General features: G+C 33.8%; 1 protein-coding gene across 3 annotated transcripts; it reads right to left on the bottom strand.

Moving 5' to 3' along the window:
- On the bottom strand, positions 1-19,642 carry LOC148277520 (BSD domain-containing protein 1-like). 3 transcript variants are annotated; one of them, XM_088232786.1, is made up of 8 exons: positions 19,334-19,642; positions 13,707-13,869; positions 13,274-13,390; positions 11,650-11,707; positions 10,359-10,456; positions 8,773-8,981; positions 5,026-5,255; positions 1-2,009 (listed from the first exon to the last, which is right to left on the bottom strand). In XM_088232786.1, the coding sequence occupies exons 1-8, from the start codon at positions 19,342-19,344 to the stop codon at positions 1,501-1,503; spliced, it is 1,395 nt and encodes a 464-aa protein (XP_088088912.1). In that variant the 5' UTR covers positions 19,345-19,642; the 3' UTR covers positions 1-1,500. The 3 variants fall into 3 exon arrangements, with proteins under 3 accessions (XP_088088912.1, XP_088088911.1, XP_088088913.1); XM_088232785.1 differs by having other exon boundaries at positions 1-2,012; XM_088232787.1 differs by lacking the exon at positions 1-2,009 and adding an exon at positions 4,601-4,727.
- Between the last annotated feature and the right edge of the window lie 1,977 nt (positions 19,643-21,619).

The following is a 21,619-nucleotide window of genomic DNA, read 5'->3' on the forward strand; positions in this document are numbered from 1 at the left end:
TTTTTGGCATTTATTGTCTCGACATGTGAATTATGTTGATTCAAAACTTTCCTTATATCAACATATTTACTTTAGATATTATTTTTTCTCAATTTAGGCGATAAATTTGTGAATTAAAGTATGTTTAATGTTGATAATGCCAGTTTACTATGGGCAATATGCCAGGGCCACACCAGGCATCCATATAATGTCCTAAAACCTGAAACGCCTATATATATACATTGTTAAAGTTTTCTGTAATGATCAGAATTATTGCAAATGAAAAGTAAAATAATGTCAATTTCAATTTGAGTGAAAAATGTGTTGATATTTAGGTACTATTTTTTAGCATTCCTAAAGATGACAAGACGCGGAAACAATGGATTAAATTAATTCGATTTGGCAATTCTTGAGCAGAGTACGATCCATTGTTTTACTGTGAACTGTAGCTAACTTATGGTTTTCCTATGTTTAGGCTTCTCTATAGTTTGGCGCATTATTACTCTGAGGTTATTTCACATTTCATTTAATGTGACTTCCGCATATTATTCTTTAAGGTACGGAGTTATTTTTCAGCATTTTTTATGAAGGAAAAATACTTTAGTACGGATACAATGTGTCACATAACACAAAATGCAAAGCGTTTGTCTTGTAATTTGCCAATTTAAATTCATATTAAATTTTAACAACAATATTTAGTTAATTTATTCATAAATCGTCATATTTAATTGTGTCAATGTATATATAGAATTATTTACGTATTGTCAAAAGTATTGGTAACTGTTTTTTTTCTTTCTTAAAAGTATGCAGCATTGTTAAAAGATGAAAAAATTGCAGAAAAAAAATAAAAAAATAATTTAATTTCTGTATACAATAACTTCTCTACGTCAAGGCGGAGAAAGAATGCTGTTCTGTGTGTGAAATAGAACTAAAAGGGCGGACGTTTTCAACTTGATGCTTGCTCTCGGGTAAGAATGCTAAATAAGGAAATTAAGTGAAGATATGTCCAAATCGTTGAGTCGCAGTCAAAGCGTTCGTCTACCACTCTCGAGGTCCTGGGTTTGATTCCCGGCAGGGTAGATGTGAAATATTGATTTTAAAGGTCGTTTAAACTGCAATATGGCACCTGAATCTTATCTTCACATATAAAAAACGATCAGGATGCGATGCAGTTGGTGTGCCAATTAGAGATGAGCCTTTCGGTTATTTAAAAGGAGTAGCAATAACAGTTACCGATTCACAAATTGAACTGTTTCTAAATAACTGTTTAGAGCAGCGGGAGAAAACATCTAGTACAAGGAACTGTTGGAACTATTTCACAAAAATTATCTACAATATTTTGAGTATGTCAAAATTTTTGTAGACAAGAACTGGATTCACCTCCCCGGGGAGCTGTTCATATTAAAAAATTACAATAGAGAGGAAGAACATTTACAACAAAAACTTATGCAGTCATTGACACAATTAAATCGAACGAGTCATGGAAAAAAAAACAATGACTATTTTAACAAATCACCCGAGTCAAATTTCTTTACCGTCCTCAAATTCAAACTCCTTTTCCCAACTCTCGTCAGAATTACTACTCGCATTGTCGACGACTGCGGCTTTTTCGGCTAGCTCCTCGGAAAGGCTTTTGACCTTCGCCTTCCTCGGATGGTCGTCGACAAAGTGGTCTTCGACTAACTTGCTCTGGATATCGGACTTGGCGTTCTTGGACGGGGGTTTCTTGTTCCCCTGCGTCAGTTTTTTCGCCATCGTTTTTTGCACGTTTGCGACCGTATCCGAGCTTTTTGATTTGGAATCTGCGGTTTTCTTCAGCGGAGTTATTTTGCTTTGCGATAGTGATTTCTTGGGGGATTTATCAGACGTGGATTGGTTCAGCTGTGGACTGGATACAGACTTCGTCGGGGACGGTGATACAGCCTGTTTGGATGGTAAAGTAGACTGCTTCGCTGTACGGATTTCCTCTTCGTATTCCTCGAGTAATTTTGTTTGCTGTTCTTCCGAAAGTTCCACATCCATTGCGAAATCTTCTGGAACAGAGCCGAGTTTGAATGACACAAAATATATTAACATTTAAAAACTGCTACTTAACTTATTGTCAAGCATATAATATATAGAAATGGCAATTTGTCTAATTGAACGAAAACAAATTAAATGATACTGGTTGTTTAACTAAAGCTGGCGCAATTGCAAAACTCACACAAACGCATTTAAAATCTACAGCATGTTGATTTAAAAAAAAAGTTTTATTAAATTTTAACCAAATGTGCTATCTTAATTGTTAATCAATTAGTGTGCATACATATTTTCTCCAATATAGTTTGTACTGTGCATTTTATTTATACTGTATTAATTATTCAATAATGAACACAAAATTTAAAATAAAAAACATGCTTGTTTAAAAATAAATAAATTTTTGACATTATTTTTTCAGGTTATTGTTTTTTTTCGCTCTAATCCAAAAGAGATTTTTGAAAACATTTAATATAATATCAAGATTTTAAAAATGAATATTCTGTACATTAAATATGTTTTTGTGTTAGTTTTGCAAAAGCGCCAGCACTAGATAATCGCCCTATACATGATTTGATTAAATGAAAATATTAAATCAGTGGTTTTTAACCATAGCTTAATGCATATACATCGAATACATATTATTATATTTTTGCTATAAGAATCGCAGCGAAATTCAGTCGAACGCAGAAGTGTCCTGTGTATATTTTATTACCATATCATTAGCAACTAACAAAGCAATAGTTGTCTATGTCACGCTCATAAGCGCGAGAGAGACAGAGATTATTTTCATAATGCGTATGCCGTGCGGTGTCATACCATGAGCTTGTTCACAGATACTACACAGTACGTTTGTGTAAGAATTGAGAATGCACCAGATATAAAAAGTCCACCAGTATCAAGTTTGATAAAAAATACACATAATATTTTAATTTAAATAAGTAATTGTAAAAGCCAATTTATATCCTTAATTAGTACACTCGTTTACAATAAATTAATCTGGCAATTTTCAGCCATTTTGAACATATTGCAAACATGTCAAAATCCAAAATCTTAAAAAAGTGAGATATGAATAAAACCTCATTCAGTTTCCAATTGTTTACAATAATTATAACATTGTCAGTTCAAAATATGGCTTTATTTGTGAGAATCTGACTATCAAATTATTGGATGTTTTGCAAACATGGCAACCTCTACTTGAGTATTGCAAAGAAGGCAATCTGCAAAATTCAATTAATTACTTCATTATCATTTCTTGACATGGCCATGGTTATTTCATCATTAGTTACATATAATATATTAACTGGTTGGAATAAAAAATTGAAATATAAAAAAAAGTAGAAGCTATTACTGTATCAATTTGTTCATTGGTAGACCTGCATAGATACCATTCCAATAATCGACTCTAGACACTACAAACGCATTTATTAATTGACGGGCGGCATCAACCGGCAAATTTTTGCGTATGCATTTAATTTGTCTCAGCTGGTAGAAGCATGAACTTACCGTTCTACTAATTTGAGCGTCAAGAGAAAGGTCAGAATTGAGTAAAACTCCCAGTAGTTTAACGGTAGGTAAAGCGGTACTCCCCACATTGGGTAGGGCCGTATCCTAGATCAAATTCTGTCATCTGGCTGAAGCCACCCATAGTTGTTCAGTTTTTTATGGGTTTAATGTTAGTCTGTTTTCAGCCATCCAGTTTCCTATTTTCTCGATGCATCCATCAATTAAATTGACAAGCACACTTCTCTCGCCTGGTTTGCAATAAAAATAAATCTGAGTATCATCTGCGTAGCAGTGAGACCGCAATCCACATTCTTTGATAATGTTCTCTATATCTTTAGTGTAAAGGAGATAGAGGAGTGGTCCGAGTACTGACCCTTGAGGCACGTAGACACCCGAAAGTTGGTTGAGCTTTTACCCTTAATTATACTAATAGAACTAATTTATACTATTTGTACCACTCAATGAATGATATTAATGAGTCTACTTACATGAGGCATATTCAGAAAGTAAGAGCACTAAATTTTTGCATTTAAAAATAATAATACGTTACATTGTTACATCCGCGAGCGCTAGCGACCCGATTCAATTTGCACCTCGCGCTCAGCGGGATTTCTTATTGACATCTTTCACAGACACTACGCGCCAAGTTTTGGTACTAACAAGAGTCGCCGGTGCTCGTTGTGTTCAGGAGGCTTCCACTACCAATCAGTGTTGCTAACTTTTGGAAAAAAATTCTCACAGCACAAGAGCCGAACAGTACTCTTACTTTCTGGATATGCCTCGCATTACTGAGACCATCTTGTACTATTTGTGCCACTGAAAATGTGACACAAATGTGCGTACTTATTTTATTAAAACCAAAGTTTAATAAGCACAAAGCATAGTCGTATATGTGTACTGTCAATACCATCGATGCAGACACGCACAAGGAACACATCGCATATAAATTGCAAAATTAACAAAAATACCGTTATACTCTGTGTCCGTCCATCAAAGAAATTAAGTAGCATATAGGTATTACAAATAAAAAAATAAGCATAAATACAAAATAAATTCAAGTTATTAAATTATATTTTTTTAGTTTAATGAAACAAGAAAATAAATTAGCAGCTTTATTGATAAGTTTCCAGGTATACGACTAAAGAAAATGTGCGTTTTTTTCCCACTGCAGATTTTTTTTTGATTAATATATTTTTTATTCGACTTTTTTCATTTGGACCACCAATCTGTAATAAAATAGGCCTCAGTTATTAGTTTATCGTGTACTATTAATTTGACATATTTATTTATTTACGGAATTTCTGCCATTAACAATAAACATGTTTGTTAACTCTCAATTTTTTTAACACACACAATACAGTAAAACCTCATTTTTACATTTTCCCGCTTTTGACGCCAAAATGCGCAGGTCCCATTTTTTTCCACACATTCTTATTCAAATATTCCCCCAATTAACTTATTCCTAAAAACTGTCCAAAAGGTACGCAATATTTCAATTTTGTTGTTGGGTTCGTATAAGCTCACCATTGTCCCACTGCACATTTGAGTCCTGGCCCTCAGACAGCTGGGGGGAGGAGCCGCAGTTGGAGCGGACGCTGTCCGAGGGGGAGGGGGCCGCCGAGAGGGCTGGGGCCGGAGAGGGGGAGGAGGGGAGCTCCAGGACACTGGACACCACAGTGTCCGAAGGCTGGTAAGCCAGGGCGCTGTTCAGGTTGCTCAGCCTGTCTTCTAACAGCGCCTTTCGAAAGAGATACCTGGAAGTCACATGAACCACAATATGAGTGCATCATATGAAGACCACAGGGAAAAAGAGATGCGAGTCATTAAATGCGACGACCTCACAATTTTTTACTTAAATACTTTAGATAATAATCAAATACTCAGTTTTTCGATATGATGGCATTAAAATTAAAATTAGATATCTCCACCAAAAACGGAAAATTATTTATTGATGCCAAAATAAACTATACATAAAAACCTAACTACGTAAATAACTGCGTAATTCAAAACCGTCTCTAAATCTTGCAAAAACTGATTTCAATTATACTACTTGACACCGCAAACTTAGCATTCTCCATTGAGTTGGTGAAGCACTATTAGAAATATCACAATTCTCTTTTCTAAGTTTTATGCAAATACCTCATTAACTCCTTCAATGGAGATTTCTAAGTTTGCTTTTAATACCCTCATATATATGATTTCTATAGATAAATTATAAAAAAAATTACAAATATTTCAGTATGTAAACCTAACATAAAAACACAACAACTTAAGTCAAAATATTTAGGAAAAAAATGTGTATTTACAGATGTAGTTAGAGATTGAATTTAAGATTTTTGAAATAAAAAATGGCAGCCGAAAATGTTTTCCCTCTCTGTTATTTTATTTTAAAAAACGACCAATGTATGCATTTTTTTATTATTTTTATATATATACGCCCAATGGGCATTTTTAAGGACATATGTATACTAGAAAATGATTATAAAAGAAAGTAGAAAGACACAATGGTATATAGTAAACTTGGTGGGAGTGGAAGCGAAAGAGAGGTGTTTATAATTGAATTAGATTCTTAATATATTGAGTTTTTCTACTGACTTTATTATTGTAATTTGAATTAGATTCAGTGATCTTATGAAAGAAGACTACTTGTTATCAAAGAAATCAAGACTGGTATGTTTGTTGGCAGACCTAAGAATTCTGGGCATAGGGTAATGAAAACCATAGTTAGTTCTATGGTTGTTATCGGTATGAAAGAGTAAGTTTTGTCCGAGGTTTCTAGTTGGGACATTGAATTTTATTGTGCTCAGTAGTTCAGGCGCATCAAAGAGTGAGTTGGGAATTTTAAATAGGCCTAGAAGGTCGGATTTATTTCGACGGTCTTGAAGAGAAGATATATTTAAGCTAGTTTCTAACTCATTATATGTATATTGGTCTCTGGATATGCCCAACCTCCAGCCTATCTTTCTTAAAAATCAATGTTGAATGGATTCAATATTTATGATGTGAACATCATAATATGGAGACCAGATAACAGAGGAATACTCTAGGTGCGGGCAAACTAGAGAACAGAAGAGAGTTTTAAGGGATTCGCTAAGCCTTTTTAGGCTTAGCCAAGTTAAGCCGATTCGCCAATCATTTTAAGGCAACGCAAGTTTGATAATGATTTAAACCGATCAAACCAACAATTGCCTGCTTTAAAACGATTTCGCTTTGCTTTTTTTTTCAATTGATCACACCGTAGACTCAGGAAATTTAAAATCCCTACCTACAACTGGAATTATACCACCATTTTCTATAATTTCGATTATTTTATTTATATTTTATTTTATTTGGGATTTTTACAGCTATTACATAAATAAAATAATTAGAAAAATCTTAACAATACTAAAGCCAATTAAAAAAATCCACTGTAAATATAATGACACATAATATATAAGAAAAGAAGTTTAGTAATTGTATTTGTGTGACGTTTGTATTCATGTGTATGTGAAATGTGTGTATGCGTGAATGAATGAGGGAGAGGATACATGCGCGTGTGGGAATGAATGAGGGAGAGGGTGCGTGTGTGTGGGTGCGTAAGTATGAAAAAAATAATTGTTTAAAACTTGTAAATTGTATTATAAATGGTACAATAAAGAGCTAAGTAAAAAGTTAGAAACCTTTTTGTTAAAATTCAAATGACAAAATGATATAAATTGTATTTTATTTTTTTAAAGTATGTTAAATTTCAAAACCGTATTCTGAAAAAAAAAAAGCATTTTATTTTAAAATTTAACTGATAAACATCGAATAAATAATGTGCGACGAGTCCCATACAATACGAGTACGGTAGGTAACCACAAAATGCGGTAAATACGAAATAATGACAACAATAAAATAAGGTTTGACAATACGCAAATGTTGATTCAAAACGAACACACAAATGCATATTATATGCACCTACATAATATATAAATAAGAATAACATATAAGTTTAATAGAAATGATTCGGATTATAAAAATCAGGTGTCACAAACAGTTGGCCCGCAGTACGGGGATACATAATTATATTAAAAGATCTTCTCACTATAAAACTTATATTTGTTCAGGGATAGAGAGCAACGGAGAGGAGGATGCGGACAAAGACAATTTATTACCTATGGCAGTTTTGATAAATTTAATATTTTTGGTAAATATATCTATTTCGTTAAATTTCCTGTAAAACGGTTAATCGTAGCGTTTTTTGACGAATTTGTTCTGCATTTATTCTGTTCTGCATTTTTTGAGTTTCCTTTCTAACGTCACTACATTGTGAAAAATATCACGTTATAACGAATCCACACTCGCCGAGGTAGCGATCAACGGGGGGTTACCTGTATATTAATAAATTTACACATGATATTTTAATTTAGGTGGCTTAGATTGTAATGGGGAAAAAAATTGACTTTTTAATTTTTAGTCAAAACATTCAAAGCTCAATATCTTAGATGTGTCAAATATGACATTGCTCCTTCTAGAACTCATACACAGATATATCGAGTCATGTATTCAGGTTAATTTAGTATTGTCACAGAATACAAATGTAAAAAAAAAAAAAAAACTATCGATAGTGTGACAAGAGACAGTATTACGAATCGAAAGTGATGGAAGAACGTTGATGGCGATCTTTTGGCTTTATTCGGAGGATATAACTTTGGCTAGGAGACTTTCTCTGTGGTAGGTCCAAGAATTTTTAATTTACTAGATCAGGTAACAAAGGAATCTGAGTCATTTTCGAAATTCAAATCTGGTTTGAGTAACTGGTTTGCTCGAACGGGAATGGATTTCTGCGATCAAATGTGGACAAACTGGTAAATAATTCATATGTATTTATAAATGTAAAATGTAATAATGTATAAAGTATCAATGATGTGCATAAACTTAATATATATGTATGTATAAAATATAATATAAATATGTATGTGCGAATATATATGTATATATGTGTGTGAATGTATGGTTATGAATGCATTACTAGTGCCCCGACTCAACACGGATTTTCTAGCGAGTCGGAGCAAGTTCACAGACATGGGTCGTTCCTGATTATGTCGCTATAAACTGTGTCCCTGTCCTTAACAAATGTATGTATAATGTAATTAATAAATATATATAAGAGACAGGAGATTGACGCGGATTGGCGAGAGTGCTGAATGGCAATAGGGTCTCCTGGAGGCGTCTGGCGATATCAACAGGCTCCATTTAGGAGCGGATGTGGGAAAAGAAGAAAGATATTGATGTATAAAGCCTGGTTACCTCTCCCAGAAGTCGTCCGCAGGTAGGGCGGCGGGCACCAGGCGGGTGAACTTTTCCTGCAGGACGGGGGAGGCGAGCAGGAGGCGCTGCAGCGCGGCGGGGGGCGCGCGCGAGTGCACGGCGCGCCACGCGGCCAGCCGTGACAGGGCTTCGCCCTCTGGGGGCACTAGGTAAGTAGCGTCCAGTCGCTGCAGAGCCAACACCTCCTTCTGAAAACATACGTCATACTTTTTTTTTCAATACAATTTATTACATCATGGACGGTTTTCGCTAGGGAGCAAGTGGTGCGTCAGACAGTGAAAGGACGGCTAACGCAAATGTTGATGGATGCAGAAAACCAGGAAGACCAAGAAAGACACGGCATGACCAAATTCAACAAACACTTAAATATGGACATGTCAAAAGTCATAATAATATTTGGGCGTGCATGAGAAGATGTGTGAATGTAGAGGAAGCGAGGTCTGAATGCAAAGGCAGACTAAAGTGGCGTTCCATGTATAAATAGTGGCATAATTTATATAGCATCATTTTTGTGAAAATCACTTAAAGTGCACAGTACAATAAATAAATCAACACGTCTTGCAGCTACAGAGCGCATGGACGGTAAGAAATCTAGCCACCGTCTACATTCTTTAAACTGGCTATAAAGTTTAGGGTTTCGATGAAACTAAAAAATAATCAACAATGTTTGGAGTACGTCCAAATGTTTGTAGACGGGCTGGGATTTAATTCAAACCAGCCAATGACAGGGCCTTGTAAGTGCCTATACTTCCATATTACCTTCTCAAAAACGTTTTCCATCTCTGTTGCTACAAATTTTAAAAAATCATCATCATCATTCCATTTTTTGGTACTGGGGCACTGTATTGGTATACCAATCGCAGCGTATCTTGATCATTTTTGTTACATGAAGTTAAGATGAAAACACCCTTTTAAATAAATATTTCATATCAACCATGTCGGGAATCGAAACCGATACTTGGTGCTTGGTGGCAAACGCGCTGACCATTGCACCACGAGGGTGACTTTAAAATTGAAAAAAACAATCATTCTTATAAATAGGATTTAGATTACAACACGTCCTGCTGTGATCAACAAATGGCTAACATTATAATGTTGTACATTTCAACATCATTGATGTAAAAATCTGTAAATAAATTATCTGTTAGGGCTCTACTTTGGTACAATTTAATTTGTCAGCATGCGTCGCACTCCGAGTAGAAACACAAGTTGGAACATGATTACAACACCAGGTTTACTAGTATGGCTGTACTAGAGCTAGCTGTTCCTAGATATTGCAATAAATATGGCCAAAAAGACACTGCAATGCAGTATAACTAAAATATTTTACATGTTACCAAATAATGTCAGATCATTCGTTTTCATGGAATAAAAAAACCGCTCATTTTTTGTTACAGTATTGGCGGTGTCAATCTTTCTACAGTATCAGTGATAAAGGATCTCGGGGTATTTTTTGATGAAAAATTGTCTTTTATATATCATGTCAATGAAATTTCAAGAAAGGCATTAAAAATGTTGGGCTTTATTTAGAGAAACACAAAAAAAAAATATTAAAATTAAAATACCTGTAGAGAAGTCAGAGCTACTGGTTCGCCATCAGTGATGATGTAAACTTCTGTGTCATCATCATCGGGAGAAGGGTTTAATACTGTATTTACTTGATCTGAAAAATATATTTAACACATATCAGAGCGCTTAAAAAATTCAATGATCAAACTTAGTTTTCATTTGAACAAAAACGTCATATTGACTTGCACAAATCATGATACGCAGTTGACAAACGTTTAAAAACAATAAAGTTTTAATATCATTAAATTACGATGTTTAAAACATAACAATAGATAATTATTCTTATGCTGAAATAGAGTCAATGTTAAATATTTCTAGTCTACAAAAACGTAGAACTAATATTGACTCCATTTATTCTAAATGGTATAATCGATGTTCCATCATTACTGGCACAAGTAAAATTCAATATTCCAAATCGTAGATTGAGAAACAATGAAGTACTGTTCATCGATCCGCATAGAACAAACTATGGCTTTAATTCTCCAATGACCCGTCTTTGTCGTATTGTTAACTCAAGACAAGATCTGGACTTTTTTGGTTTGAGTTTACAACGATTTAAACGAGCACTAAATAAATAGTCCAGATCTTGTCTTGATGTCCCTTATGATGTTCCCTTATAATATTTTTAACTATTCTTTTACTGTAATATTTAAATCCTATAAATTGTATACATGGACAATGTCCGTTAATAAATAAATAAATAAACAATAGAAATATTTAAATTTATAAAAAAGATGGTTTAAAAAGTTGTCATAAAAGTAGAAACAATTTTGCCGCGATCTATATGACAGTTGTTTTTAGTGATGCCATAGAAAAAAAGTGATACCGTATAAATAAAATTTCCAAACATTTAGGGGAAAAATTATTGTATTATTTTTGCAAATTTAAAATTCTAGTTCCGTTTTTTTTATTTATTTACACATAAAATAATTATAACATGCTGTTTTTAAACTTAAAAAAAAAAAACAGATTACATAATATTTTTTGAAAAAATATAAAAATATTTTTAGTGAAATCGTTGGAGATAGGTAAAAAAAAATATTGGCTATTTCAACTTATCACCGTTTTTTCATTTTTTCTAGAAGTATATGTACACTATAGTGTAGCAAATCAATTTAATTTTTATGTAATTCCTATTTTTTCCACACATTTTTCATTTCCTCACTTTAGTGTTTTCATCAGTTTTACACTTTTTTCTTGCTCCCTTGAAAAACGTGAAAAGGGGTTTTTACTGTATTGATAAAAAATTTACAAACTAGATAATGATAAAAATACATTGAAACTTACCCATAAATGTACTGAAACTTTTCTTCATTGTGTTTGCTGTAGACTCCGGTTCATCCAACTGAATAAAAAAAAAAAAAAACATTAAAAATTCCGCATTTCCCAAAGATTTTCAGCAGCGGAAAATAGTGCAAATCAAAAATTTTTAACGGAATACTTGGCTTATTTTTTAGGGTTGGTTATTCATATTAGAAAATAAAAAATGTTATTGAAATGTTTATTTAGTAATTATAACAATTCACATAAAAACATGAGTGAATAAAACTCTCGATGACACAGATGATTATGAGTTCTTGAATTGCAAATCTTTTTGATATCAGGCACTTGGTGAATTGAATTCTTACATAAATCTCTTGTGGCCTTGTGTTGAGTTGGGATACAACATAATAGAAAGTGGAAGCATGCATATTATTAAAGAATACTCCAAATAAAAATATTACATAAACATAAATTTCAATAAACTACACATCTTCTTCTTCTTCAGCCTTATTCTCTCCACTGCTGGATGGCGGCCTCTTCCAAACGTCTCCATTCCTTCCTATCACCCGCTTTCATCATCCACGTTTTACCGGCAATAGAGGCAATGTCGTCGACCCATCTTTTTTGTGGCCTTCCAACACTTCTTTTGTTTGCCCATGGTCTCCACTTTATTGTTCTGGGTGTCCACCTGCCATCATTTTGTGTCGCCGAGTGTCCTGCCCACTGCCATTTCAATTTCAATTCCGCTGCATGATCCATGATATCTACAACTCGGGTTCGGTGCCCTATTTCTTCGTTTTTTATTCTGTCTCTTAGACATACGCCGAGCATCTGTCTTTCCATGGATCGTTGGGTGTATTTTAATTTCTGGCTACTTTTTTGTGTTACAGACATGGTTTCTAGTCCGTATGTTGTCACCGGTAATATGCACGATTCATATACTTGCCTTTTTAAGCATATAGGGACACATAAATCTATGCAATGTCTCGCAGCAGTCTCCTGCAATCGTCTCTTTCCTTAGACAAATTCCAAACTTGTACACTTCTCCTGAAAATGGTTTTCGTTTTGGAGAACTAAATATGTTCATCCAGGACATTGAACACTCTTGGGGCCACAAAAGATCAATTTCACTGAGCAGAAGTCGTACGTGTTTTTGGTATGAAATAATTCAACTTACAAGAAAACCTCGTACGAGTATTCTGCTGGGATCTCCTCTTGTAACCACATAACCAGAAATGTGTCAATGACTCTATTTTTAAAAAAATGTCTAATATCCAGTACCAGTATTGTTAATTATAAGTTTGAAATCATCTTTATTCTAGTATTATTGAGTATATGACTAGATTTCAAAAAATAAATAAAAAAGCAGAAGTAAAACAATGATGGCTTATTTTGACACATCAGTGTGATCTAACTAACTGCTGAAATCATTTAATCATTGTTTCAACCAGTCACTGATTAAATTGCTCAGATTTTCATCATCACTTGCGCTTAAGCCTACTTTAGCTGCCACAGAAAATGGATCCCTAACCCAGAAATCGTCCTTTCTAGTTTTGGGAAAATATTGCAAAAGAGTTGTTTTCAAATTTCACCTTTTTAAAAACATAAAAATCAGCAAGACAGACAAATAAAATGTAAATGGTCTTACCCTGAGGGTCTTCCCAATAGCAGAAGAGGTGGTATTAATGACATGAGAGGCTTCACTCTTCACTGCCGTACTCAGTTCATCTAGATCCTTCTTCACCATTCCCAATACTTCCACCGACTGGAAATAAAATTTTCACTACAGGACAAAAATAGCGTAAAATTTATTTTTACCCTCCACAAGTAAATAAACTAATTCTGAGGGGTGGTTACAAACGCTATATTCATAGGTACGTATCGAGATGGTTTCATCTATCCTATCTACCTCGGTTTGACGTAACCGGCTTTATCAACATGCTGATGCGTGTTTCCAGAAAATGAAATAATAATAACTATTTTTTATAGTGGCAACATTTCTTTCGAAGTAAGTGTTGCCATTGCATCTCAGACGTCAAATAATCCGACACATGTGCTGAAAACATCTAAATTTTTTTAACCTTGTCTTTGGCTGCAGAGATCCAAGACCCCCACCAGCCTCCCGGGCTCGGGAGTTCGGCAGCCTCTACCCCCCTCTCCACGCGCCCTTCTCCGTCTGGAGTCTGGACAGCAGACTCCACAGGACTCTCCTCGATCGGGCCATCCTCACTTTTCTTATTCACCCTGAAATGTGACAAATCGTAGTAACCTAATGTGTTAAAATTGTGTGAAGAAATAAAAATGAAAGCTAATTAGAATTTTGAATTCCCACCAAAACGCCCCTAATACCTCACGATTTGTGTGAATATTTAAATTTAAATAGAACATCATCACGAATCTTGACATTACAATTATCAAGGCCAAAGAAAAATTCCCAATAAACAGTACAAATAAAGATGAAAAACGAAAGAAAAGTTTTGTTTTTTAAAAAATGCGTTTTGTTTGTTTATAAATTGCAATTGCAATTAAAATAATTGTTAATATATTAGCTGATATAGCAATTTAATATTTAAATAAATAAATATAATTTTTTTCAAATGTTGCCGACAAGGGACGCTTAATCTAAAACATTTTTTTTTAAATGTCAAACGATTGCCAAAATTTTTGCATATCCATAGCAACTGGCGATATTTCTGTGGCTTGGCTCTAAAAAGGCCAATGCCATAAATCACAAGAGGAGATAAATTTTACGGCTATTTTGTGATGTTATAAAAAACTGTTTGAGGTCTTTGAAACTACTATCAATAAAAAAATACTGCCACATGTGCATATAAAATTGTTAAAAATGCATTTTTGGTGCAATTATGAATCTTCTCTATCCCCTAGAGAGTGGTTAATTTGTGGATGTTTATTTTTTCCTTGCGACTAATTTTGCTTCATATATGGCCACACTGATGATAAAACATAAAAAAATATGAACACATGAAATCAAACATGACAATTTTAATTTAAAACATTATTGCGACCTGAAGCATTATTCAAAACACTTATTAGGTTAAATCGACCAAACCGTATTACTTTAATTTTTGTTGAAGCAGTTTTATTTATACACCATTTGACGTTTAATCATCAGTGTGGCCATTATACGAAGCAAAGTGTCGTCGCATTAAAAAAATAAAAATCTTTAAAATTATAACTCTCTAGAGAAGATCCAGAATACCACCACTGTTGGTGCATAGGGAACTGAATTAGCGCTTCAATTGCAGCGTATCAGCATATAAAATATAAAAAACATACTGACTACTATATAATCTATATATTCATTATGCAATAATAATTTAGTATCATTACGGACTTAGTGTAAGAGATATAATGACCTATTATGCATTATGTATAAGAATAGGGTATGATATATAAATAGGTCAGTGGGTCATTCATAAATTTATCATTGAGACATGTGGAAACTTGTTAAAAATTATACTGCCCTACCATGGCATACTATTACTAATCTGGGCCTTAAAATATGTAAAAACTTAAGATGAGACACTCATATTAATAACACAGCTATTAAACTCATAAAGTTCATGTATTTCTTTAAAACCATTAGAAACATCTTGAGCAAAAATGATACGAAAAGTGCCTTTGTGAAAAGTACACTTTGCCAATTACATTTGAAGTATGAATTAACAGAGTGGGGATTTGCTGCAGCCACACATCTTAAACGAATAGTTTCCGAAAAAGAGATAGTGATTGCTGCCCTTACGATGGACTCATCTCTCAGGATGTTAACGAAAAGGCGGACTGTAAATGAAAGACGAATTTCATTCAGTTTTGTTATTGGGAAATATTTGAGAAAGAATAGGAACATGGAATGGATACCTGCCTTTAATATAATCTGAATGTTTTTCAATTTCTGGCAATGGATCACAAAATGAACTATAAAATATAACAATGTTTTCCACGACGCGCGACGATTCCAACCACTTTTTATCCGATTTTATGTCAAGTCAAAAATGTTGTTTTGTTTTTGTTCTAAATCCTAATCTTCTAATTTTGAATATCTTCCGTCTTGATGTTAGGTAGGTTCCAAAGGGTGGGTCAAAGGAAGGATGGGAACGAAAGGTAATCGGCCAGACATAGTATCGATAAATGCTGTTATTTACTTAACACAGGACGTCCTCCATATATTACACGATTGTCCTATGTTTGACGCCGAGAGGTTAAATTGCAAACAAATGTACGCGCAACACGGCCAAATTTTTGAAAACCCAGATGAAAAAAAAACATGAAGGATTGGACCCAGACCTGTGAAAAATAACTAATGTACAATATATACATACTACGGAAAAAAGCTTTGTACGCATAAGCAAAGCAATAAATAACCGGAACAAGAGGAAAAAGAAAAAAACGAATAGTTTAATTACAAAAGGACATTATAAAAGTTATTCGTAAGAAGATGCAGGGTCTGACATTACTTCATACAATCGTATTTCTGTATTTTCTCCCTAGATTATGGCCCTAGAGCAGTATTGCCAACCTCCATCAAGCGAAATTCGGTAGATAGAGAAGAAAAAATCAGTAGATTTCAGTAGATCCAAGGGAGGTGATAAAATACAAACAGGCAAATGGATATTTCTTTTCATTTTTCGGAATCGAACCAAATGGCGCTTCCCGTGGACTAATGGCTAAGTCGTATGCCAGACACGACAGGATAACAAAAATTTTAATTTATTTTTCTCAAGCCGGAATTTCGTGGTTCGTAATACACGTTCGAAGTTCGTAATACACCACTGTAATTGGGTCTTTTGGCCTGTTATGGTAATAAAAATATTTGTCCTTGTGGCTATTATTTATTTGTTAAAAACTTTTGAACAATTATAACAAGAAAATAAAACACTACACACTGAAGTTAATTGATTTATAAGGCAAGGAATATCACATAATAAATAATGTTATAGAGTTTACGTCACAACCCTTTTAGAAGTAAGAGTAAAAAAAAAATTGTCACTTCTTGAAGTAAACACATGAAAAATTCAACTCAAATTATAAAGCTACTTTTGTTTGATTAGCAAATTTGTGTACCAACATGTGTATTTCTCTTCTTCTTTAGCCTTGTTCTCTCCACTGGTGAATAAGGGACTCTCCCAAGCGTTTCCACTCCCTTCCATCCCCCACTTTTTTCATCCATGTTCTAACGGCTATCGAGGCGATTTTGTTGACCTATGTTTTTGGAGGCCTTCCAACACCTCTTCCGTTTGCCCATGCTCTCCACTGTCATGCCTTCATTTTGTCTCTTCGAGTGTCCCGCTCGCTGCTATATTAATTTTGCTATCGGTCCATAATGTCTGTACCTCCGGTTCGGCGCCTTATTTCATCATTTCTTATTTTGTCTCTTAAACACACACGGAGCATCTGTCTTTCCATGGATCGATGCAAGCACTTCAGTCTCTGGCTACTTTTCTGTATCAAGACAGGGCTTCTGTCCGTATGTCTTCACTGGCAATATATGCAATTTGTTTGTTTGCAGACTTATTTGTTTTTTTTAACGTCATTCAACTCGACTGAAAGTAGCCCAACTTAGCCATATTTTTCTTGGCAACTCCGCTGACTGGTTGTCTTAATACTTAATTATTATTCCTATTTTGAAATAGAGCAAACTTTTAATCTGCCTTCACTGGAGAAACGTAGAGCTGAGATGGACCTTATTTGCCTTTTTAAAATACTTAATGCTATAAGTGATATCCCATCTCCGTTGCAATCAATTTCTTTTCACATTCCCAACCATGTCACCAGCGGTCAACATCTGCTATTTATTAAATCTTCTAAAAGCAACATTTGTTTTTATACCCCAATGTCCAGATTGTGTAGATTAGTCAATTCTTCACTCAACTTGGAATGGGATAAATCTTCTTGGCTTTTCATAGATATTTTCGCCATTACAAAGTATGGAATGAAGATGGATTGGTATGGTTTAGCTCGAAGTCTTATATGTTTATAAATTTATTTATTTATTTCACGTTTTACATAAAACATAAAAAAACTTTAAAAACATATGAATACCTCACTGGGCACAACCCGTATCGAGGCATTCATTAACATGATTCAATATATACTTATAGTGTCTAAAAATAAACATAAAATAACATATATTCATGCTTAGATCCACAAATATACAGGATGTTCTTTAAACCCTGTCACATCCGAAACCACGATGATCAGTATGGCCAAGAAGACATATTAACATATTAAAAAAAATATTTAGAACGATGAAATTTAAAAATATTTAAAAAAAACAAATGGTTGCTTACTTCTGCAGGGGAGAAGCAAGGGGGGCACGGCCGTGCGGTTGACAGTGTATCAGGCTCCCCTCTCCCCCCTCTTCGTTTCTCCCCTACAGGAGTAAGCAACCATTTGTTTTTTATTTATCTTTTATTTTTTAAGATTTTATTCATTCTAAAAATTAATTTTAATATGCCAATATGTCTACTTGCTCATACTGATCATCGTGGTTTCGGATGTGACAGGGTTTAAAGAACACCCTGTATCCATAAATAATAGTAAGAAAAAAAAGAAAACAAAATTATATTATTAGTACAGCTCACATACTCAACTACTGTGCAGACATTAGGTCAAGTAACAAGCTACTGTCAGCTGTCAGCTCCCGGTGGCCCAACATCCGCACAAATGCCAAATATAAGAGTATATGACATATGTTCATACAGGCACTGTGTGGATACAAATACAAAAATGATTTTGTATAAATAAGTATACTGCTTTGGTGGGGTGACTATCTCGAGACAGTTCTCGGGACCCAAAAAAATTAGCTATTTTTTTTACAAATAATTTAAATTGCTCAAGATTGTTATCTACTTTTGTGGCAAATGGTATATTGTTAGATATTCTTGGAGCAAGGTATACTTGACTCCTTTGACCAAATGAGGTTTCATTTAAGCTGCCATGTATAGCTGTTTTGTTTTAAGACGCGTTTCATAGCAAGTATTGAAAATTTTATTTCCACTATGTTTATAATTGGAACGAGAAGTGCCTTAGCGTACAGTTGCCTGATGTTCAGAACACTTACTCGTTCAAACACCTCAGCTGTAGGTGTCCGTACGCCATTATTTTATTGCCCTTGTTTGTCTTTGCTACAAAGATTTACGTTCTTTTTGTCCAGTTCCTTGTACATTTGTTATATATGTTGAATAAATAAATACCAATACATAATTGCGTTCAATCTACTAATAAAGCAAATTTACGGGAAAAAAACTACGTTTTTCTATCGGAAGCTCATGTCACGATTACGTTATCAATGCCATTAAATTCGATTAAAACGAAACAAAAGACGTAATAAACCACGAAATAAAATTTGTTTACCGTTTAACTGCAGTAAATTGATAAAAAATACCCAATAAAATATATGGCTCCAAGTGGTTCACAAATTAATTAAAATAATTAACTATTTAGACCACTTACGACAATCAAAATAGAAAACATATGATCTCAATATTTTTATTGTGTACATTGCATAACTGTGCGAGGTTCTGTTAAAAACAATAACACGTGCTAATCTTTAATAAAATGAGTATAACGATAAACAAAATGTTTGACTGCATCAACCAGAGGAGGGGAATAGTTATTGGCAACTTATTAAAATATGCGTACATTATCTTGTTTATACAAAGATTGCGAGAGGGGACAGTTTACATACCTTTTCGACATCGCGATTGCGGAACTTCTCGCGTTTGGCACTTAGAAGAACATTTATCCTAGGTATTTGATAGATATTCGGTTAAAATTAATTCACTTTTTATCAAAATGTCATTTACAGTGTTGACAAGTCTCCCGAGTATTTGTTGACAACCGCCATATTGTATTTGTCAACGTTGAACGCGAAGTAAAACGAACGTCGATTATGTCGTACGGAAATATTTAACTTAACCACATTGTATTGAAAATGCAAAAAGTAAATGATAAAACGAAAACACGCTTAATCGTTTACTAAATTATGAAACGCTCTATTATTCTTGATCCAAATCTAAAACCAGCTTGTAAATCATGCGTAAAATTTACAGATAGGTAGGTATTGGGTATTCTTCACTTCCGTATCGAAAAATGTACACACCTTCAATCTTATCTCTATGCACCTAATATTATCTGCGGACTTTTGATGCGGTATTTACTTTTTATTGTAGCTTGTAGGTGTAGATTTAATGTCATGGGCGTTGTAAAAGCTAACCGTTACCCGTCCATTGTTTCTGAATTTATTTCTTTTCAGAAATATGAGAAATAAATTAAATACTCAATACTGTTTCGTGTATGAACTACTGACATCTTTTGATAGTGTAAATTGGGAAATGTCTTTAGTTTTACAAATAGTATCACACAAACGTTCAATAGATGTCGCTACAGATATCATTCTAGAAAACATTCTCGGTTGGTTGAAATGTTTAGTTTTTATCGAATTTACTGTCAATGGCAAGAATAAATAAATTATGTTATACTTTGAATTGCTAAATTGAAAAATTATTAACTTTTAATTTTATGCAATCGAGAGGAGATAAGTCCGCCCCGTAGTCTAGTGGTTGGCGTCTTCGCCTACCATTCTTGGGGTCGGACGTGAAATAATGTTGATTTTAGAGGTTGTTTGAACTGCCAAATTTCACTGCTGGACGAAATACGCTGCATCGGTAAACATATTTACTATTGTATTGGCGTCGCTTTCATCCATATAATTATTCTTTGGCTAACGAGGATAATTATTTTTTGTATCCTGTATATTTATACAAATTTTACTTTCCAGATCGAGATATATCAAGTCTTGTGTATCATACTCCCATGTAGACTTGTGTGACAACTTACAACACAACACAGCCACAATGCGCAGTATAACGTTTGTTATTGGAATATCCTACATCTCTTTTGCTTACTTGACGTATAACATAAATTAAATTGATATTGAATAGTCTTTGCATAGAATTAAGAATAGTCCAGAAGGAGCGTAGACTCATATTTGAATACATCGGACTGTGTCCAATAATTCCCCCACTTAGACACACTTTCGCCGCGCGCATACTTGAAGTCACCGAGTAATATTGCCAGATCGCCAAGAATATAACCATAACACAAATGTAAGGTAAAAAAAAACCATTTGTTTATTTTTCTAAAAATTTTATTGTGCACTAGGAAGCATTGATTGACACAACAGAGTAGATAAGTAAAGGGTCATTTAATAAGAGTAATTAAATTTATGAACTTTGGAAAAGTCCAAAGGGACTCTGGAGATAATGTCGGCCAAATGTCCACCACGGCGTTGTTTAATCCGGGGTTCAATTTTCATTATTTCTCTTATTATATGAGCAAAGTAATGTAAATTTTTTTACTACTAACGAAATTTACATTTTGTTTCATCAAAAATCTGACAGATGGAAAAACAATTCATTTTTTAAGTTATGCATTTGTGACAAACACATTGATTTGATAGTTACACATGAAATGTGATTGCATCCTATTTCTTTAAATCCTAGCAGTATTTCTACACTTTAAAAGGACACAACACGGCATGGTTAAATTCGAATCAGGAGTTGCGTACTGAGCGATGTCTACAAATAAACTAATGTGTCAAAACGTAAACCTACTCATTTATGAGTAGTTGAGTCGCCTTTTGTTTGATGTGCGTATGCGGTTTCTGGACTATTCTTAATTCTATGAGATAGAGATATTTCGTTGATCCCAAACTTTCAAAATTTTCCTTCTTTTGAAAAACCGCACCGTCCTGGATTCAAACAAAAGATATGAACTCTTTTTTTCTATGATATATTTCGTCGCCCTTTAATATTAAGGAATATTTTTATGTTTTTTTATATTTTTTATTTCCTTTTTTTGATTACTATAAAAAAAATAGCTAATAATCTTTTACAGAATATTTTCTTTTCTCTTTCTTATATTACATAAAAATATTATAGGAGCAAAAATTCATAAACATTTCTTGTATACC

The sequence above is a fragment of the Micrasema longulum genome, unplaced genomic scaffold (assembly GCF_059751315.1).
Source record: "Micrasema longulum isolate JH-2025_06_02 unplaced genomic scaffold, ASM5975131v1 h1tg001019l, whole genome shotgun sequence".
Taxonomy (NCBI): Eukaryota; Metazoa; Arthropoda; class Insecta; order Trichoptera; family Brachycentridae; genus Micrasema; species Micrasema longulum.